Below are 22269 nucleotides of genomic sequence, written 5' to 3'. Positions count from 1 at the left end.
CGATCTGGAAGAAACACAACCAAATTGAGGCACACAGGTGTGACTGACATTTTTATAATGGTGGAATATTGTGTTTCCTGTTTCAGGTGGGAGGAGCCTATCTCAGATGCTGCCCTGGAAGACGATCAGAAAAAAAAAGCCTGCAAAATGATGCATTTTTAGGCATAAATGTGCATAAGGGTCTAATGTGGATCTCCAGATATTAGTGTAGTTGGAAAAACTATTACCCTGCAGTGGTTGGGAGTACTTTTTAAACTGTATGTACCCTCAGCTACACACAGCAAACAGTGCTGTGTTCTGGCAATGGGATGGTTACTTCCTATCTCACACCCAGGACAAAATCGGGTCAGGCTGAGTGATGCTCAGCCATTTACAATGATGAATGAATACAAAGCTTCTGTTCCGCGGTGCTCGGAAAAGAAGTGGGAGCAGGTACCAGTCAAATCTGGGTACCTGCACCCCCTTCAAAAGTGCCAATTGTGCAAGAGCTGCAGGGGGAAGACTCCCTTTTGGGTGGAGTTCCGCTTTAAGTTTCTTTAAAAACTGGGGATCAGCTTTAAGGGACCCATTCATATCTGTGAGTGTTCTTACAAAATCTGCATTGCACCTTTAAACAAAGGTGCTCCAACACACATAACCACATGTAAAAACACACAGAAAAGCGTAGTTTGAATGAGCATTCCTGCATTTCCATTGGGGGTGGGGTGCAATTTTGATAGATAAATGTACATGTTGTAGCATGCTGAATTTTTTCTCATGTTTTTCTGTATTTCTGTGGATGAACATGCAAAAACTGTAGTATTTACAACATGTATGCAAAATACATTGCTGGAAACTACCGCCTATGAATTTAAATCAGTTTAACAGTTACTGCAGTTTACCTCCAGAAAGTACATGCAATAAAACTGCACCATGGATAACTTTATTAATGATGATCCCACATGTAAGATTAGGGTAATGGCCTAAATTTTCCTACCAACATCTACGCCCCTAAAGTCAGCCCATCTCCAATTCTTGCCCCCCGTGTCTGTAGGTCTATGTAGACATAACCAGTAACCCTGCAGCCCAGGTAACTTTATTATTGATGATTCCAGATGCAAGGTGAAACACCTGGACTAAACAATTTTCCCAACACCCCCCACACCCCCAGAGCCTCTCCATTAGCCATCCCAAGTCCCCAGTGTATGTAAAATGTTAGCCCCCACAGGCAGAAACCGGCCAGCGCAGGCAGAACCCGGCCACGGCCGCCACGCGCAAACAGAACCCGGCCACGGCCGCCACGCGCAAACAGAACCAGGGGACCGACGGCACGCGCAAAAACGGAACCAGGGGACCGACGGCACGCGCAAAAACGGAACCAGGGGACCGACGGCACGCGCAAAAACGGAACCAGGGGACCGACAGGCACGCGCAAACGGAACCAGGGGGCCGACAGGCACGCGCAAACGGAACCAGGGGGCCGACAGGCACGCGCAAACGGAACCAGGGGGCCGACAGGCACGCGCAAACGGAACCAGGGGGCCGACGGCACGCGCAAACGGAACCAGGGGACCGACGGCACGCGCAAACGGAACCAGGGGACCGACGGCACGCGCAAACGGAACCAGGGGACCGACGGCACGCGCAAACGGAACCAGGGGACCGACGGCACGCGCAAACGGAACCAGGGGACCGACGGCACGCGCAAACGGAACCAGGGGACCGACGGCACGCGCAAACGGAACCAGGGGACCGACGGCACGCGCAAACGGAACCAGGGGACCGACGGCACGCGCAAACGGAACCAGGGGACCGACGGCACGCGCAAACGGAACCAGGGGACCGACGGCACGCGCAAACGGAACCAGGGGACCGACGGCACGCGCAAACGGAACCAGGGGACCGACGGCACGCGCAAACGGAACCAGGGGACCGACGGCACGCGCAAACGGAACCAGGGGACCGACGGCACGGACAAACGGAACCAGGGGACCGACGGCACGGACAAACGGAACCAGGGGACCGACGGCACGGGCAAACGGAACCAGGGGACCGCCGGCACGGGCAAACGGAACCAAGGGGCCGCCGGCACGCGCAAACGGAACCAGGGGGCCGACAGGCACGCGCAAACGGAACCAAGGGGCCGCCGGCACGGGCAAACGGAACCAAGGGGCCGCCGGCACAGGCAAACGGAACCAAGGGGCCGACGCCACGCGCAAACGGAACCAGGGGACCGACGCCACGCGCAAACGGAACCAGGGGACCGACGCCACGCGCAAACGGAACCAGGGGACCGACGCCACGCGCAAACGGAACCAGGGGACCGACGCCACGCGCAAACGGAACCAGGGGACCGACGCCACGCGCAAACGGAACCAGGGGGCCGACGGCACGTGCAAACAGAACCAGGGGGCCGACGGCACGTGCAAACAGAACCAGGGGGCCGACGGCACGTGCAAACAGAACCAGGGGGCCGACGGCACGCGCAAACAGAACCTTGGGGGCCGCCGGCACGCGAAAACATTTATTAGCAGACCCATGCCCTCACAGCCTGGGGACCCCGGACCATTGCATGTACACATCTGTAGCACTCACAGACATTGGAAGCATTGCAATGCATTCTGCAATAACCTAGAGCACAGCATCACTGTGACTGGAGGAGCCTGTGATAGAAAATGCACAGACATATATTATAGTGCATTAGAGAAAGGTGCAGAGCCTGACTGATCCGTGCCCCCCTGCTGATGTACAGAGAGGGAACACAGGAAAGCAATGCTGTACACACACAATACGAAGAGATGCACAGACACAACACAGCTAGTCAGGGCCACACTCTCACCATCCAGAAAGCGGCTCTGCCCGCCGCCCGCCATCTTTCCGCTTACTCCATGCCAGTCAATAAGGGAAATCCCGAAGAGCGCGGCTCCGGAGTCTGCAGACAGTCAGTCAGTCAGTCAGAGGAGGATATGTCACACAGGCCTCAGCCGGGAGAAAATCCAGGAGGCCGCAGCTAGAGTGATAGGAGGAGCCTGACACACATACACAAACCGGGAGGAGGAAAAGGGCCCCCCCCGGATTGCTTGGTCTACAGCGGCGGCTGGAGTAAAGGCTAAGCGCTCCCATAGAGACAGCGCCACCTGTGCTTTCGGAGGTTCACATTGCAGTCTCATCTACAGCCTTCTCACTTCCTCTATAATAGCATTCCAGTGCTGAACGTCCCCAGGTCACTAGCTCCAAGCGTCACATAGGGACTGCTTTGTTTGTCCTGCCTTGCTATAGATCGCACACATTCTATAGAGTCCCACTTCTTGTGCTGCCAGTTTTATATTGTATAATATGGGTAGATGGTACACTAAAGCACCATTTACACCTGAGCATAGCGATTTAGGCTCCGTTTACACCAAAGCACAGCAATTTAGGCTCCGTTTACACCAGAGCACAGCGATTTAGGCTCCATTCACACCAGAGCACAGCGATTTAGGCTCCGTTCACACCAGAGCACAGCGATTTAGGCTCCGTTCACACCAGAGCACAGCGATTTAGGCTCCATTTAAACCTGATCACAGCAATTTTGGCTCAATTCACACCTGGGCACAGCGATGTAAGCTCCATTCACACCTGAGCGTAGCGATTTATGCTCCATTCACACATGAGCAGAGCGATTTAGCCTCCATTCACACCTGAACATAGAGATTTAAGCTCCATTCAAAACTGATCTCAACAATTTAGCCTCCATTCACACTTGAGTGCAGCGATTTAGGCTCCATTCACACCTGAGCACAGCGATTTAGCCTCCATTCACACCTGAGCACAGCGATTTAGGCTCCATTCACACCTGAGCATAGCGATTTAAGCTCCATTTACACCTGAGCATAGAGATTTAAGCTCCATTCAAAACTGATCTCAACAATTTAGCCTCCATTCACACTTGAGTGCAGTGATTTAGGCTCCATTCACACCTGAGCGCAGCTATTTTTGGCCTCCATTCACACCTGAGCAAAGCAATTTAAGCTCTATTTACATCTGGTTGCAGCAATATAGGCTCCATTCACACCTTAGCGCAGCAATTTAGGCTCCACTCACACCTTAGCACAGCAATTTAGGCTCCACTCACACCTTAGCACAGCAATTTAGGCTCCATTCACACTTCATTCACACCTGAGCGCAGCAATTTCGACTCCATTCACATCTAAGCACAGCAATTTAGGCTCCATTCACACCTAAGCACAGCGATTTAGACTCCATTCACACATGAGCACAGCAATTTAGGCCCCATTCACACCTGAGCGCAGCGATTTAGGCTTCATTCACACTTGAGCGCAGCAATTTAGGCTCCACTCACACCTTAGCGCAGCAATTTAGGCTCCATTCACACCTAAGCACATCAATTTAGGCCTCATTCACACCTGATTGCAGCAATTTAGGCTTCATTCACACCTAAGCGTAGTGAGTTAGACTCCATTTACACCTAAGCGCAGCAATTTAGGCTCCATTCACACTTCATTCACACCTAAGGGCAGCAATTTAGGCTTCATTCACACCTAAGCGTAGTGAGTTAGACTCCATTTACACCTAAGCGCAGCAATTTAGGCTCCATTCACACTTCATTCACACCTGAGCACAGCGATTTAGCCTCCATTCACACCTGAGCATAGAGATTTAAGCTCCATTCAAAACTGATCTCAACAATTTAGCCTCCATTCACACTTGAGTGCAGCGATTTAGGCTCCATTCACACCTGAGCACATCGATTTAGCCTCCATTCACACCTGAGCATAGCGATTTAAGCTCCATTTACACCTGAGCATAGAGATTTAAGCTCCATTCAAAACTGATCTCAACAATTTAGCCTCCATTCACACTTGAGTGCAGCGATTTAGGCTCCATTCACACCTGAGCGCAGCTATTTTTGGCCTCCATTCACACCTGAGCAAAGCAATTTAAGCTCTATTTACATCTGGTTGCAGCAATATAGGCTCCATTCACACCTTAGCGCAGCAATTTAGGTTCCACTCACACCTTAGCGCAGCAATTTAGGCTCCATTCACACTTCATTCACACCTGAGCGCAGCAATTTAGACTCCATTCACATCTAAGCACAGCAATTTAGGCTCCATTCACACATAAGCACAGCGATTTAGACTCCATTCACACATGAGCACAGCAATTTAGGCCCCATTCACACCTGAGCGCAGCGATTTAGGCTTCATTCACACTTGAGCGCAGCAATTTAGGCTCCACTCACACCTTAGCGCAGCAATTTAGGCTCCATTCACACCTAAGCACATCAATTTAGGCCTCATTCACACCTGATTGCAGCAATTTAGGCTTCATTCACACCTAAGCGTAGTGAGTTAGACTCTATTTACACCTAAGCGCAGCAATTTAGGCTCCATTCACACTTCATTCACACCTAAGGGCAGCAATTTAGGCTTCATTCACACCTAAGCGTAGTGAGTTAGACTCCATTTACACCTAAGCGCAGCAATTTAGGCTCCATTCACACCTGAGCACAGCGATTTAGCCTCCATTCACACCTGAGCATAGAGATTTAAGCTCCATTCAAAACTGATCTCAACAATTTAGCCTCCATTCACACTTGAGTGCAGCGATTTAGGCTTCATTCACACCTGAGCACAGCGATTTAGCCTCCATTCACACCTGAGCATAGAGATTTAAGTTCCATTTACACCTGAGCATAGAGATTTAAGCTCCATTCAAAACTGATCTCAACAATTTAGCCTCCATTCACACTTGAGTGCAGCGATTTAGGCTCCATTCACACCTGAGCGCAGCTATTTTTGGCCTCCATTCACACCTGAGCAAAGCAATTTAAGCTCTATTTACATCTGGTTGCAGCAATATAGGCTCCATTCACACCTTAGCGCAGCAATTTAGGCTCCACTCACACCTTAGCGCAGCAATTTAGGCTCCATTCACACTTCGCTCACACCTGAGCGCAGCAATTTAGACTCCATTCACATCTAAGCACAGCAATTTATGATCCATTCACACCTAAGCACAGCGATTTAGACTCCATTCACACATGAGCACAGCAATTTAGGCCCCATTCACACCTGAGCGCAGCGATTTAGGCTTCATTCACACTTGAGCGCAGCAATTTTGGCTCCACTCACACCTTAGCGCAGCAATTTTGGCTCCATTCACACCTAAGCACATCAATTTAGGCCTCATTCACACCTGATTGCAGCAATTTAGGCTTCATTCACACCTAAGCGTAGTGAGTTAGACTGCATTCACACCTAAGCGCAGCAATTTAGGCTCTATTCACACCTAAGCACATCAATTTAGGCCTCATTCACACCTGATTGCAGCAATTTAGGCTTCATTCACACCTAAGCGTAGTGAGTTAGACTGCATTCACACCTAAGCGCAGCAATTTAGGCTTCATTCACACCTAAGCGTAGTGAGTTAGACTCCATTCACACCTAAGCGCAGCAATTTAGGCTCCATTCACACTTGAGCGCAGCAATTTAGGCTCCACTCACACCTTAGCGCAGCAATTTAGGCTCCATTCACACCTAAGCACATCAATTTAGGCTTCATTCACACCTGATTGCAGCAATTTAGGCTTCATTCACACCTAAGCGTAGTGAGTTAGACTCCATTCACACCTAAGCGCAGCAATTTAGGCTCCATTCACACCTAAGCGTAGTGAGTTAGACTGCATTCACACCTAAGCGCAGCAATTTAGGCTCCATTCACACCTAAGCGTAGTGAGTTAGACTGCATTCACACCTAAGCACATCAATTTAGGCTTCATTCACACCTGATCGCAGAAATTTAGGCTTCATTCACACCTAAGCACAGCGATTTAGACTCCATTCACACATGAGCACAGCAATTTAGGCTCCATTCACACCTGAGCGCAGCGATTTAAGCTCCATTCACACCTGAGCGCAGTAATTTAAGCTCCATTCACACCTGAGCAGGGGGGGGGGGGAATGTGAGGGACCATCTTAAATTTGCATATTGGGGGGGACAAATGGCTAAAGGGAAAATGAAGGAACCATGTGTCTAATCATGGAACTTACATTTAAAACATCATCCACAAAAAGTGTGTACAAAAGGATGTAATGTCAACATCTATCCTAAAAGAATAAGGAGACTTCTGATCTAGGAACTAACTAAAGAACTTCATATGTCATAAAAAGTATACCACATTAAAACTATATATATATAAATATAAAGTATGTGAACCCCTTGAAATAACCTGGTTTTGTGCAGTAATTTGCCATAAGAGCTGATCAATTGACAAACACAATGTGATTGATTTACTAAAACTGATTTACTGAAAATGAAGAATGCAAAACTGGTGCAGCTGTGCATGGTAGCCAATGACAAAATAACCTCAAAGCTGATTGGTTTCTATGCAGAGTTACACAAGATTTTGCACTCTCCAGTTTAACCTCCCTGGCGGTATGATTCTTTCGGATTTTAGGTGCTGAAAGCGGTACCATTATTTTGCATGTAAGCAAACCAACTATTTACATATGATTTTTTATTTTACTGTGCGTTCTTCTTCTTTATAACATCTCGGTTATGATAAAGTTTGAAACACAAAATCATAAATTATAATATTCATATATTATATATATATATATATATATATATATATATATATATATATATATATATATATATATATATATGTATATATATATATATATATATATATATATATATATATACGTGTGTATATATATATATACCTTTCTGCGGCCTGAGCATAGAGATTTAAGCTCCATTCAAAACTGATCTCAACAATTTAGCCTCCATTCACACTTGAGTGCAGCGATTTAGGCTCCATTCACACCTGAGCACAGCGATTTAGCCTCCATTCACACCTGAGCATAGCGATTTAAGCTCCATTTACACCTGAGCATAGAGATTTAAGCTCCATTCAAAACTGATCTCAACAATTTAGCCTCCATTCACACTTGAGTGCAGCGATTTAGGCTCCATTCACACCTGAGCGCAGCTATTTTTGGCCTCCATTCACACCTGAGCAAAGCAATTTAAGCTCTATTTACATCTGGTTGCAGCAATATAGGCTCCATTCACACCTTAGCGCAGCAATTTAGGCTCCACTCACACCTGAGCGCAGCAATTTAGGCTCCATTCACACTTCATTCACACCTGAGCGCAGCAATTTAGACTCCATTCACATCTAAGCACAGCAATTTAGGCTCCATTCCCAACTAAGCACAGCGATTTAGACTCCATTCACACATGAGCACAGCAATTTAGGCCCCATTCACACCTGAACGCAGCGATTTAGGCTTCATTCACACTTGAGCGCAGCAATTTAGGCTCCACTCACACCTTAGCGCAGCAATTTAGGCTCCATTCACAGCTAAGCACATCAATTTAGGCCTCATTCACACCTGATTGCAGCAATTTAGGCTTCATTCACACCTAAGCGTAGTGAGTTAGACTCCATTTACACCTAAGCGCAGCAATTTAGGCTCCATTCACACTTCATTCACACCTAAGGGCAGCAATTTAGGCTTCATTCACACCTAAGCGTAGTGAGTTAGACTCCATTTACACCTAAGCACAGCGATTTAGCCTCCATTCACACCTGAGCATAGAGATTTAAGCTCCATTCAAAACTGATCTCAACAATTTAGCCTCCATTCACACTTGAGTGCAGCGATTTAGGCTCCATTCACACCTGAGCACAGCGATTTAGCCTCCATTCACACCTGAGCATAGCGATTTAAGCTCCATTTACACCTGAGCATAGAGATTTAAGCTCCATTCAAAACTGATCTCAACAATTTAGCCTCCATTCACACTTGAGTGCAGCGATTTAGGCTCCATTCACACCTGAGCGCAGCTATTTTTGGCCTCCATTCACACCTGAGCAAAGCAATTTAAGCTCTATTTACATCTGGTTGCAGCAATATAGGCTCCATTCACACCTTGGCGCAGCAATTTAGGCTCCACTCACACCTTAGCGCAGCAATTTAGGCTCCATTCACACTTCGCTCACACCTGAGCGCAGCAATTTAGACTCCATTCACATCTAAGCACAGCAATTTATGATCCATTCACACCTAAGCACAGCGATTTAGACTCCATTCACACATGAGCACAGCAATTTAGGCCCCATTCACACCTGAGCGCAGCGATTTAGGCTTCATTCACACTTGAGCGCAGCAATTTTGGCTCCACTCACACCTTAGCGCAGCAATTTTGGCTCCATTCACACCTAAGCACATCAATTTAGGCCTCATTCACACCTAAGCGTAGTGAGTTAGACTGCATTCACACCTAAGCGCAGCAATTTAGGCTCTATTCACACCTAAGCACATCAATTTAGGCCTCATTCACACCTGATTGCAGCAATTTAGGCTTCATTCACACCTAAGCGTAGTGAGTTAGACTGCATTCACACCTAAGCGCAGCAATTTAGGCTTCATTCACACCTAAGCGTAGTGAGTTAGACTCCATTCACACCTAAGCGCAGCAATTTAGGCTCCATTCACACTTGAGCGCAGCAATTTAGGCTCCACTCACACCTTAGCGCAGCAATTTAGGCTCCATTCACACCTAAGCACATCAATTTAGGCTTCATTCACACCTGATTGCAGCAATTTAGGCTTCATTCACACCTAAGCGTAGTGAGTTAGACTCCATTCACACCTAAGCGCAGCAATTTAGGCTCCATTCACACCTAAGCGTAGTGAGTTAGACTGCATTCACACCTAAGCACATCAATTTAGGCTTCATTCACACCTGATCGCAGAAATTTAGGCTTCATTCACACCTAAGCACAGCGATTTAGACTCCATTCACACATGAGCACAGCAATTTAGGCTCCATTCACACCTGAGCGCAGCGATTTAAGCTCCATTCACACCTGAGCGCAGTAATTTAAGCTCCATTCACACCTGAGCAGGGGGGGGGGGGAATGTGAGGGACCATCTTAAATTTGCATATTGGGGGGGACAAATGGCTAAAGGGAAAATGAAGGAACCATGTGTCTAATCATGGAACTTACATTTAAAACATCATCCACAAAAAGTGTGTACAAAAGGATGTAATGTCAACATCTATCCTAAAAGAATAAGGAGACTTCTGATCTAGGAACTAACTAAAGAACTTCATATGTCATAAAAAGTATACCACATTAAAACTATATATATATAAATATAAAGTATGTGAACCCCTTGAAATAACCTGGTTTTGTGCAGTAATTTGCCATAAGAGCTGATCAATTGACAAACACAATGTGATTGATTTACTAAAACTGATTTACTGAAAATGAAGAATGCAAAACTGGTGCAGCTGTGCATGGTAGCCAATGACAAAATAACCTCAAAGCTGATTGGTTTCTATGCAGAGTTACACAAGATTTTGCACTCTCCAGTTTAACCTCCCTGGCGGTATGATTCTTTCGGATTTTAGGTGCTGAAAGCGGTACCATTATTTTGCATGTAAGCAAACCAACTATTTACATATGATTTTTTATTTTACTGTGCGTTCTTCTTCTTTATAACATCTCGGTTATGATAAAGTTTGAAACACAAAATCATAAATTATAATATTCATATATTACATATATATATATATATATATATATATATATATATGTATATATATATATATATATATATATATATATATACGTGTGTATATATATATATACCTTTCTGCGGCCTGAGCATAGAGATTTAAGCTCCATTCAAAACTGATCTCAACAATTTAGCCTCCATTCACACTTGAGTGCAGCGATTTAGGCTCCATTCACACCTGAGCACAGCGATTTAGCCTCCATTCACACCTGAGCATAGCGATTTAAGCTCCATTTACACCTGAGCATAGAGATTTAAGCTCCATTCAAAACTGATCTCAACAATTTAGCCTCCATTCACACTTGAGTGCAGCGATTTAGGCTCCATTCACACCTGAGCGCAGCTATTTTTGGCCTCCATTCACACCTGAGCAAAGCAATTTAAGCTCTATTTACATCTGGTTGCAGCAATATAGGCTCCATTCACACCTTAGCGCAGCAATTTAGGCTCCACTCACACCTGAGCGCAGCAATTTAGGCTCCATTCACACTTCATTCACACCTGAGCGCAGCAATTTAGACTCCATTCACATCTAAGCACAGCAATTTAGGCTCCATTCCCAACTAAGCACAGCGATTTAGACTCCATTCACACATGAGCACAGCAATTTAGGCCCCATTCACACCTGAACGCAGCGATTTAGGCTTCATTCACACTTGAGCGCAGCAATTTAGGCTCCACTCACACCTTAGCGCAGCAATTTAGGCTCCATTCACAGCTAAGCACATCAATTTAGGCCTCATTCACACCTGATTGCAGCAATTTAGGCTTCATTCACACCTAAGCGTAGTGAGTTAGACTCCATTTACACCTAAGCGCAGCAATTTAGGCTCCATTCACACTTCATTCACACCTAAGGGCAGCAATTTAGGCTTCATTCACACCTAAGCGTAGTGAGTTAGACTCCATTTACACCTAAGCACAGCGATTTAGCCTCCATTCACACCTGAGCATAGAGATTTAAGCTCCATTCAAAACTGATCTCAACAATTTAGCCTCCATTCACACTTGAGTGCAGCGATTTAGGCTCCATTCACACCTGAGCACAGCAATTTAGCCTCCATTCACACCTGAGCATAGCGATTTAAGCTCCATTTACACCTGAGCATAGAGATTTAAGCTCCATTCAAAACTGATCTCAACAATTTAGCCTCCATTCACACTTGAGTGCAGCGATTTAGGCTCCATTCACACCTGAGCGCAGCTATTTTTGGCCTCCATTCACACCTGAGCAAAGCAATTTAAGCTCTATTTACATCTGGTTGCAGCAATATAGGCTCCATTCACACCTTGGCGCAGCAATTTAGGCTCCACTCACTCCTTAGCGCAGCAATTTAGGCTCCATTCACACTTCGTTCACACCTGAGCGCAGCAATTTAGACTCCATTCACATCTAAGCACAGCAATTTAGGCTCCATTCACACCTAAGCACAGCAATTTAGGCCCCATTCACACCTGAGCGCAGCGATTTAGGCTTCATTCACACTTGAGCGCAGCAATTTAGGCTCCATTCACACCTTAGCGCAGCAATTTAGGCTCCATTCACACCTAAGCACATAAATTTAGGCCTCATTCACACCTGATTGCAGCAATTTAGGCTTCATTCACACCTAAGCGTAGTGAGTTAGACTCCATTTACACCTAAGCGCAGCAATTTAGGCTCCATTCACACTTCATTCACACCTAAGGGCAGCAATTTAGGCTCCATTCACACCTAAGCACATCAATTTAGGCCTCATTTACACCTGATTGCAGCAATTTAGGCTTCATTCACACCTAAGCGTAGTGAGTTAGACTCCATTTACACCTAAGCGCAGCAATTTAGGCTCCATTCACACTTCATTCACACCTAAGGGCAGCAATTTAGGCTCAATTCACACCTAAGCACATCAATTTAGGCCTCATTTACACCTGATTGCAGCAATTTAGGCTTCATTCACACCTAAGCATAGTGAGTTAGACTCCATTCACACCTAAGCGCAGCAATTTAGGCTCCATTCACACTTGAGCGCAGCAATTTAGGCTCCTATCACACCTTAGCGCAGCAATTTAGGCTCCATTCACACCTAAGCACATCCATTTAGGCCTCATTCACACCTGATTGCAGCAATTTAGGCTTCATTCACACCTAAGCGTAGTGAGTTAGACTGCATTCACACCTAAGCGCAGCAATTTAGGCTTCATTCACACCTAAGCGTAGTGAGTTAGACTCCATTCACACCTAAGCGCAGCAATTTAGGCTCCATTCACACTTGAGCGCAGCAATTTAGGCTCCACTCACACCTTAGCGCAGCAATTTCGGCTCCATTCACACCTAAGCACATCAATTTAGGCTTCATTCACACCTGATCGCAGAAATTTAGGCTTCATTCACACCTAAGCACAGCGATTTAGACTCCATTCACACGTGAGCACAGCAATTTAGGCTCCATTCACACCTGAGCGCAGCGATTTAAGCTCCATTCACACCTGAGCGCAGTAATTTAAGCTCCATTCACACCTGAGAAGGGGGGGGGGGGAAATGTGAGGGACCATCTTAAATTTGCATATTGGGGGGGGACAAATGGCTAAAGGGAAAATGAAGGAACCATGTGTCTAATCATGGAACTTACATTTAAAACATCATCCACAAAAAGTGTGTACAAAAGGATGTAATGTCAACATCTATCCTAAAAGAATAAGGAGACTTCTGATCTAGGAACTAACTAAAGAACTTCATATGTCATAAAAAGTATACCACATTAAAACTATATATATATAAATATAAAGTATGTGAACCCCTTGAAATAACCTGGTTTTGTGCAGTAATTTGCCATAAGAGCTGATCAATTGACAAACACAATGTGATTGATTTACTAAAACTGATTTACTGAAAATGAAGAATGCAAAACTGGTGCAGCTGTGCATGGTAGCCAATGACAAAATAACCTCAAAGCTGATTGGTTTCTAAGCAGTTACACAAGATTTTGCACTCTCCAGTTTAAACTCCCTGGCGGTATGATTCTTTCGGATTTTAGGTGCTGAAATCGGTACCATTATTTTGCATGTAAGCAAACCAACTATTTACATATGATTTTTTTTTTACTGTGCGTTCTTCTTTATAACATCTCGGTTATGATAAAGTTTGCAACACAAAATCATAAATTATAATATTCATATATTATATATATATGTATATATATATATATACGTGTGTATATATATATATACCTTTCTGCGGCCTTTGATACTGTTGACCACCCGCTCCTTCTTAATAAACTTGGTTCTCCTCCTACCTATCACAGCGCTCCTTCAGTGTTACCCACAACTCTACCCTCCTTCTCCCCATTGCCCCTTTCTGTGGGGGTTCCTTAAGGCTATGTTCTTGGACCCCTCCTCTTCTCTATCTGCACCACCTCCCTTGGTCACTTGATAACCGCCCACTGCTTCCAATACCATCTATACGCCGATGACACTCAAATCTATCTGTCTACTCCTCACCTCACTCCTTCAGTCTCCTCTCGCATTGCTAACTTACTTACTGACATATCAACATGGATGTCGCACCACTTCCTCAAACTAAATCTCTCTAAAACTGAGCTGGTAATATTCCCTCCCGCCCGTGCCCCCCTCCATGACTTTTCTATCAAAATTAGTTATGCAACCATCAATCCCTCCCCTCATGCCAGGGTACTAGGTGTAATCCCGGACTCTGACCTGTCCTTTCAGCCCCAAATCAAATCATTGTCAAAAGCTTGTAGACTTCACCTCCGCAACATCTCTAAAATTCTCCCCTATTTAACAACTAAAACCACCAAGCTGCTCATTCACTCCCTAGTTATTTCTCACCTCGATTATTGCAACTCCCTTCTCATAGGCCTACCACTTCATAGGCTATCCCCTCTACAGTCTATCATGAACGCTGCTGCCAGGCTTATTCACCTTACCATACCTCAGCGTCTGCTTCCCCTCTCTGCCAATCCCTACACTGGCTCCCGATTGCCCAGCGAATTCAATTCAAAATACTCTTTGTGTGGGCCGAGAAGAGACCACGGCTGGCTCGCCGCTTTCTTGTCTTGCCTAAAAAATATGGAGGAGTGGCTTTGCCGGACCCCCGCCGCTACTATCAGGCAGCTATGCTGACGAGGTGGATTGATTGGGCCCAACATGCTCACCTTAAACAGTGGGTGCCCTTGGAATCACAACTTTTTCCCTTTCTCCTGCCCAGGGCGCCTTTGATCGCTCGGGACATATCTAATGCAGTTAAGTCCCATCCCACCATCGGTCCGACGATTCGAACGTGCGTTGCGGTTGTTCATAGCGAGGGCCTTTCGGACGGACTATCCCCGTTATCTCCAATCTTGGGACACCCGAAGTTCCCCCCGGGCTGTGCGGGGGACAGATTTGGGGACCTCCTGCGTGAGGGCTCATTCCAGGCGTCCCACTTTATCACGGGTGGGGAATGGCCGACCCTCTCTCGACTGACCGCCACAGGGGGGAAATTCCGCCTGTCCCGTTGGCAGGCGCTGCAGCTTCTCCATTCTCTCAGAGAGCTGGGTCAACCGTCACTATTTGCAAGGGACTTGACGTCATTCAAGCATCTTCTAACCACCCAGGGTCACATGCCTCATGCTCTCTCCCAATTATACGCCCTTCTCTCGCTTCCACCTGAAGATTTTGTTCTTCCGGGAATCCTTAAGTGGGAAAGGGAGCTTCACAGGACATTTTCTGAACCCCAGCGACGCAACATCCTTCGGTTCTCCCTTAAGTCTTCTATATGCACACGTATCCAGGAATCTAATTATAAGATTCTTACTCATTGGTATTACTCCCCGGTCAGACTCCATCATATCTTCCCGGAAACTTCTGACAGGTGCTGGTGTTGCAAACAGGATGAGGGTACAATGCTTCACATCTTCTGGAGCTGTCCTCTGCTTCGGGCTTACTGGACTGAAGTACGCAGGATTACCCAACTAATGACGGAATCTGTTATTCCAGGTGACCCAGCATTCTTCCTACTACACTGCTCTGGGATGGCGCCGAAGCGCTACAAACGTTCTGTGATCTGACACCTCACAGATGCGGCTAAGTCCTGTATTAGCCTCTGCTGGAAAAGCACGACCCCCCCCCGACGATCTCTCTCTGGCTGCGCAGAGTGAAATGGATTCATGAACTGGAGGACCTGGTACTCTCCGCACAGGGTAGACGAGAGCAATACTCCAAAACATGGGCATGTTGGAATATGTTTATACTGTCAGACGGGGGACAGTATAACGGAAGTCGGGGCACACAGAGCATCGGGAGGAAGATCCACCGCCACACACCGCCGGGATACATCGCTGGATCCCGGAGACAAGGTAAGTAACCCCTCTACCAGGATCCAGCGATCTTTCTAGCGGTACCCCGAGTGTGGCTTGGGGTTACCGCTTTTGGCACTGAAATTTAACCCCGAGCCACACTCGGGAATACCGATAGGAAGGTTAAGTAAATCAAACCCCAAGGTGCTTAAACTGATAACAGACAACAAATTCTAATTTCTTGTGTTTATTTAACTCACCCATTCACTTTATCCTTTAAAAATATTTGGTTTAGAGTGGTGTTAAACTTTCAAAGAAAAATTCCTTCTGCAAGGCAATATCATAATGTACTAGTTTGCGATGTTGGGGATTTTCGAAGAAAACAGCGAATATCTCCTAATCCAGCCTTTTTCAACCAGTGTGCCCAGGTGCCTTGATGCTTCTTCAGGGGTGCCTTGGCAAAACAGCTAAAAATTGCCCAAAAATTGCTTTAGAAAAAACCTTCTAACTGCCGGCATCCTAACAACCATTGGCATAATCAGTTGATAAGGAGGATGTCAGTCGCCTGCATAGCATCCTTGTTTGACCTTCTCCTGTCCCTCACATGGGCTGAATGATAGAGAAAAACTGAGAGAGAAGAGAAACATTGGAATACTAGTCAGTACCAGTTTACAAAAGTGTATTTGCTTTGGAACAATAAATCACCTCTAACGTTGAGTGTCCTACTTGGACTTGTGGATGTTACTGCATTATGTAAGACTATTAGAATAGTTGTTACATTTTAGAATGGGGCGCCTCGAGACTGTCCATAATTCTGAAAGGGTGCCTTGACTGAAAAAAGGTTGAGAAACACTGTCCTAAACTATGCATGTTTAGGACATATTCTTTGTACTTACAGGTAAGCGTTATTATAAGCTTAGGTACAAGTGCCCAAACGATAGTTTCTACCACTATAAAATGTCTTCAACATATCCCTATGTCTTCCACTGGATCTAGAGAAAAGTGATTCCAGATAATATAGCCAGAGCGTTATTCCTAATTTTTAAGAACTACTTACTGACTAGAACCAATATTAAAAAAAGGGCCAAGATGTATACCTGGGAACTACAGACCAGTCAGCCTAACATCACTAGCATGCAAACTATTGGAGGGGATGATAATGGACCGTATACAAGAATATGCTGATGAAAATCATTAGTAGTAACCAGCATGGAGTTATGAAAGGTCATTCTTTCCAGATTAATCTCTTAAACATTTTATGGGAAAGTGAGCTGTAATCTAGATAGAAGAAGGCCTGTGAGTGTGGTGTATCTGGATTTTGCCAAAGCATTCAATACAGATCCCCATAAATGCTTAATTTACAATTTGAGGTCTTTTCTCATTGACGTTAGTGTAAGTACCTGGACATAAAATTTGATACAAGAGCACGTCCAGAGGGTGGCGATACATAGCGTATATTCTGAATGGTCTGGAGTTGTAAGTGGGGTACCCCGAAGGCTCTGTCCTTGGACTAATTCTGTTATCTTGTTCATAAATGATATAGAGGTTGGTATAAATAGCTCAATCTCTGTATTTGCTGTCGATACAAGGCTAAGCAGGGTAATTACTTCGGAACAGGATATAGAAACTATATAGTGGGAGACTACACGTAAACGTACCAATGTAAAGTAATGCACATGGGGCTAAAAATATGAATGCAAGTTACTTTCTACGGAGTGAACCCCTTGGAGAATTGAGGATGAAAATGGATCTGGGGGTTCTAGTAGACCACAGGCTCAGAAATAGCATGCAATGCCAAACTGCAGCAAGCAAAGCTAACAGAGTAATGGCATATATTAAAAAGGGTATCTACTCAAGATTTAAAACTACTATTCTACCACTTTACAAAACTATGGTTCGGCCACATCTTCAGTATGCCATCAGTTTTGGTCACCAATCCTAAGAAGTCATATGCTGGAACTGGAGAGGGTCCAGAGAGGGGCAACAGAGCTAATAATGGGTCTGGAGGACCTCAGCTGTGAGGAACCACTACAAGCATTAAAATTGTTCTATCTTGAGAAGAGATGCCTTAGACCCCTTTCAGACAAGAGGACCGTTTGTCTGATTTTTATCTATCTGTTGACATCCATTTTTAGAAAAGGATCAACTAACGATTCGTTTTTGCATGAAAGAATGACTTTGGGACTCCAGCTGGCAGATGTAAAAAAACTGATGTAAAAACAGATGAAAAATGAATGACAAACTGATGTAAACTTAATTTGTTTTTTTATTTGAAAAAAAGTGACTGAACTGATGAAACAAACGGTCCGTGTGGAAGGGGCCTAAAGTTTAGATAAAGGCAAAACTTTTTTTTTTAGTTTTGGACAAAGTGGAGAAGGATTAGAACACCTAATAGGTTTCTACTGCAGTCTGTGACCCTGGTAAGCTGGATACACACTATCCAACTTTTGTGGTTAGATTTCCTTCAGATTTACCTTTTCTATGTAGTGCAAGGGCCTGCCAGATTGCATACAAATTGAAAGTGTTTAGGTTTGACCTCATATTATATGGTTTTGGTAAGTCTAAAGGAAAAGTCTTCAGAAAATCTTATAGTGTGTATGGCCCATTAGAGAAATTCACCCTCTCTATATGTCCTATTTACCATTATCATCATTGATTATCATTGAAAATGAAAGCTTCCCAAATGTTGGGCTGTCCCCAGAAAAGTAATAGAGTGAAATCTTCCAATGGGGACACTAGTTCTGGTGGCCTGAGGGTCTCCACTTGATAACCTGAATTTTCAGGGATTTTCTCTTACTTCCTTTTTTGGCTATGAGAAGGTAAATCTCCCCAATGGGACACAGATGTAAAAAAACAAATAAACTGACAGGGGTTATAACCCTCCCTTACTCTATCCAAAATGGCTGCCATTACTGACCTCCATCTAAAATGATAAAATAATCCCATGGGTATAATGATTTAAGTCACCAATTTTGTTTGTTTTCTGTTTTTTTTTTTTTTTCTTGTGACCCATGTGATAATCTTCTGAAAAGTTTCAATAGGTTTTCTACTTTTGGTTTCCCTTTTTTTATTCTAAAACTACTAATACATTATAAACAACTAAGAGAAATAGCAAAGAGAAATCTTGCTGTTGCCCATAGCACACAGTCAGCTTTCATCTGTCATTTTGGTGATATCATTGTTGAGATTGAGATAGGAAGTGGAAACTCCAAGTGATGGTATGTCATTCCCCTGGGATCCCAGGTGCTCATTCTGCAATTCTATGAAATATGCAGTTCTCAAAACAATGCTAGCACCCTGGGAAATCTAGAAATAGATTTGCTCACAAGATCTGAGTGATTTTGCCATCTGCTGAACATATAGTAACTATTTACTAGCATTACAGCATTTACTGTTATGTTTGCAATGCATCCAAGATTGGTACATGTAGTCCTGGAAATTTTCAGTCTGAATTATTAAAGAGCAATGAAAGGCAATAAATGAATTTTCACATTGTCACACTGTGTAGTGTAGCCCTCTTTATTATAAGAAAAGGGTCCAACAATGGTCTTGGCGGAATTGTGCACATTCTGTATACCCAAGCCAGTGTTGGGGTAGTTACTCAAAAAATTTAACTAGTTACTAGTTACTAGTTACTTCTGTAAATTGTAATGAGATTACTTTACTAGTTACTGCATTTGAAAAGTAACTTCACTACTTATTACTTTACTTTTCTCTTTCTTAATTGACCGTGTAGAAGAAGATACATGACACTCTTTCTGCATAGAGTTTATTGTATAAACACAAGCTTTGGGAAACATGAGAACAAAACCTGAAAAAACAGAATAAAACATAAAGTGCAACAAAAAGTCATAAACTTCATCCCTCTCTATTCTTCGAAATAACGATTGTATCGCACGGCTTGGGTAACGCAGGAAATCGCGTTCCTATAGCCTAGTAAAGTAGTGTAGTTACTTCTTATAGCCTAGTAAAGTAGTGTAGTTACCAATATTAGTATTGTAACTAGTTACTTTACTTAGTTACCAAAAAAAGTAATTTAGTTACTGTAATTAGTTACTTTGTAACTAGTTACCCCCAACACTGACCCAAGCATATATACTGTAGTTGTTAGCAGAGATACCTCCAGATGAATGTGACAGCAAAGTCCATTTGCAGGGGCCCCTGTGAATGATCATGATGCAGTGCTTGTCTTGGTGTCAGAGACCTGAAGACAAGATCTACAATTATGAGGAAACCCTCTAGCCATTGTCCAACCATCCTGGAACGCAGCTTTCTACCAGCAGAAGCCGTAGAGTGGCACTGGAACTTAAAGTCAGCTTCTCTACTCTGCACTTAGTCCCTAGTCATTAGTAGATTCTAATCTGTCATACAACTGGACCTCTAACTACCAGAAGTGGTCATCGGATACCTAACCTGCTTCTCGCCTATGCTGGTTTTGGGGCCCCAAGTTAAAACTAGCTATAGAATCCCAGACCATAAGGGACAGGGTTCACTAGACTAACAGAAGCTGCATATAAACTATTTTGCAATAAACAGGTTCACCTACTAACATGCAGCAAGGTGACCACTGCAAACGCACAGCATATCACAGATTCGGCTATCTGGTATAGTGTATGTGAGATAACAACAGGACGGCAGATATACTTTGTCACCAGTATTTAAATATATACATTCAGTATATATATACCCAGAAACTACAGGTACAATAGTAAATTCTTAAAGATAGGAATACTTGCCTAATAAACCCTGGTTCTGGTCTGGGTTAGTAGTAGCTCTTCCATAGCAGGACATGTGGTATTAGATTTTCTCTATTTACTTCTTCCCTTTTGGGTTTCTCTCCCAGACACAAAGAGACGTGGTGATTGGGTGACAGGGAAGTATTGTGCATAAAGAACTCTGATTAATAAGAAGCACAACCACTTACAAAGAGTAGAGGAAGGCAGATTCCTGCACTAGCAAAAATTGCAACTATGCTAAGGCTTACTTAGTCTACTTCTAAATTATAACTAAAGGCAAAACTTTTTTTTTTTGGATACAGCGGAAAGGGATTTACTCACCAATAGGGACACTAGTTCTAGTGATCCAACTGACAACCAGGGATTCCCTCACTATGGAGGACTTTCTTCTCACTTCCTTTTGTGGCTATGGCACAGGAAGTGTTGGGAAATTTCTCTAATGAGACACAGATGGCAAAACAAAAACTGACAGATTTATAACTCTTTCCTACTCTATATACAGTGCCTTGCGAAAGTATTCGGCCCCCTTGAACTTTGCAAACTTTTGCCACATTTCAGGCTTCAAACATAAAGATATAAAACTGTAATTTTTTGTGAAGAATCAACAACAAGGGGGCGTGTCCGGATGTGGGGCGTGTCCGGATGTGAGCAAGACAGGACGTGTCTCGGCGGAGCTCCTGGTTCTATCCTGCCATTAATCCTTCCTGACCGTTTTCCCGGGCTTGTAACCGCTCCTGTTCGGTGGGGGAACCTCTGCTCATCCTGGGGATGCCTACATCGGCCTCCGGCACTCCCGGTGGGACCCGGAAGGATCAACGCCAGACCCGCTCCGCTCGCGGCCAGGCACAGAGCTCCGCCTCCGCCATCTTGGCGCCATTGCACACACCGCAGCGCGCCTCGAGGGAGAGTGTGACCATGGAGCCGGAGCAGCGGGCGGACGGTTCTCCTCAGGTGCAGCCGGCTACGTCCCAGTCCTCTGTCACACAGCAGGAGGCAGACCAGCGGGCCATTACAGCTCCGATCCTGGCGGCCATCGATGACTGCAAGGCCTCCCTCATGGTGCGGATCGACCATCTGGCCTCGGAGTGCACCTTGATACGCCACGACCTTGATAAGGTGAGGGGCCGCATTGCTACTGCGGAGGGCCGCATCTCCAACGTGGAGGACAGCACGACCACTCATGCCGCCCAACTTGCGGAACTCCAGGGCCTGGTCAAGTCCCTGCAGCACCGTGCGGACGATGCTGAAGACCGCCAACGCCGCAATAATGTGAGAGTGGTGGGGCTCCCTGAAGGGGTGGAGGGGTCTAAACCGGCCATATTTGCGGAACAATTCTTTAAGGATCTTCTCGCCCTCACGGATCTCCCCCCCACATATGTTGTGGAGCGAGCCCATCGCGTTCCCCTGGGCGCTAGGCCGCCGGGGGCCCCGCCACGGCCCTTCCTGGTCAAATTCCTGAACTATCGGGATCGGGACATGCTCCTGGCCGAGGCCCGGAAGCATCAAGACCTACACTTTGAGAATACCCGGATCATGCTCTTCCCCGACTTTTCGGCTGAAACCCAGAGGAAACGCCGGTCGTTCACGGAAGTCCGTAAACGCCTCCGAGATAAGGAAATTAAATATAGCATGCTGTACCCCAGCAGGCTCCGGGTTCAATTTAACGGCTCCGTG

General features: G+C 45.1%; 1 protein-coding gene across 1 annotated transcript in view; it reads right to left on the bottom strand.

Annotated features, from left to right (window-relative positions):
* Positions 1-3031, bottom strand: part of SENP6 (SUMO specific peptidase 6) — a gene marked incomplete at its 3' end in the record, with an annotated part of 259644 nt that extends 256613 nt beyond the window's left edge. Inside the window, 1 exon segment of the mRNA XM_082250891.1 lies at positions 2819-3031. Within this exon segment, the coding sequence (XP_082107017.1) occupies positions 2819-2852 (34 nt within the window). The 5' untranslated portion in view covers positions 2853-3031.
* Positions 3032-22269: the final 19238 nt, after the last annotated feature.

The sequence above is a fragment of the Pelophylax lessonae genome, assembly GCF_965119305.1.
Source record: "Pelophylax lessonae genome assembly, chromosome: 3".
Taxonomy (NCBI): Eukaryota; Metazoa; Chordata; class Amphibia; order Anura; family Ranidae; genus Pelophylax; species Pelophylax lessonae.
The sequence above is the reverse complement of the archived record's forward strand: the minus strand, read 5'-3'. Positions and strand labels throughout refer to the sequence as shown.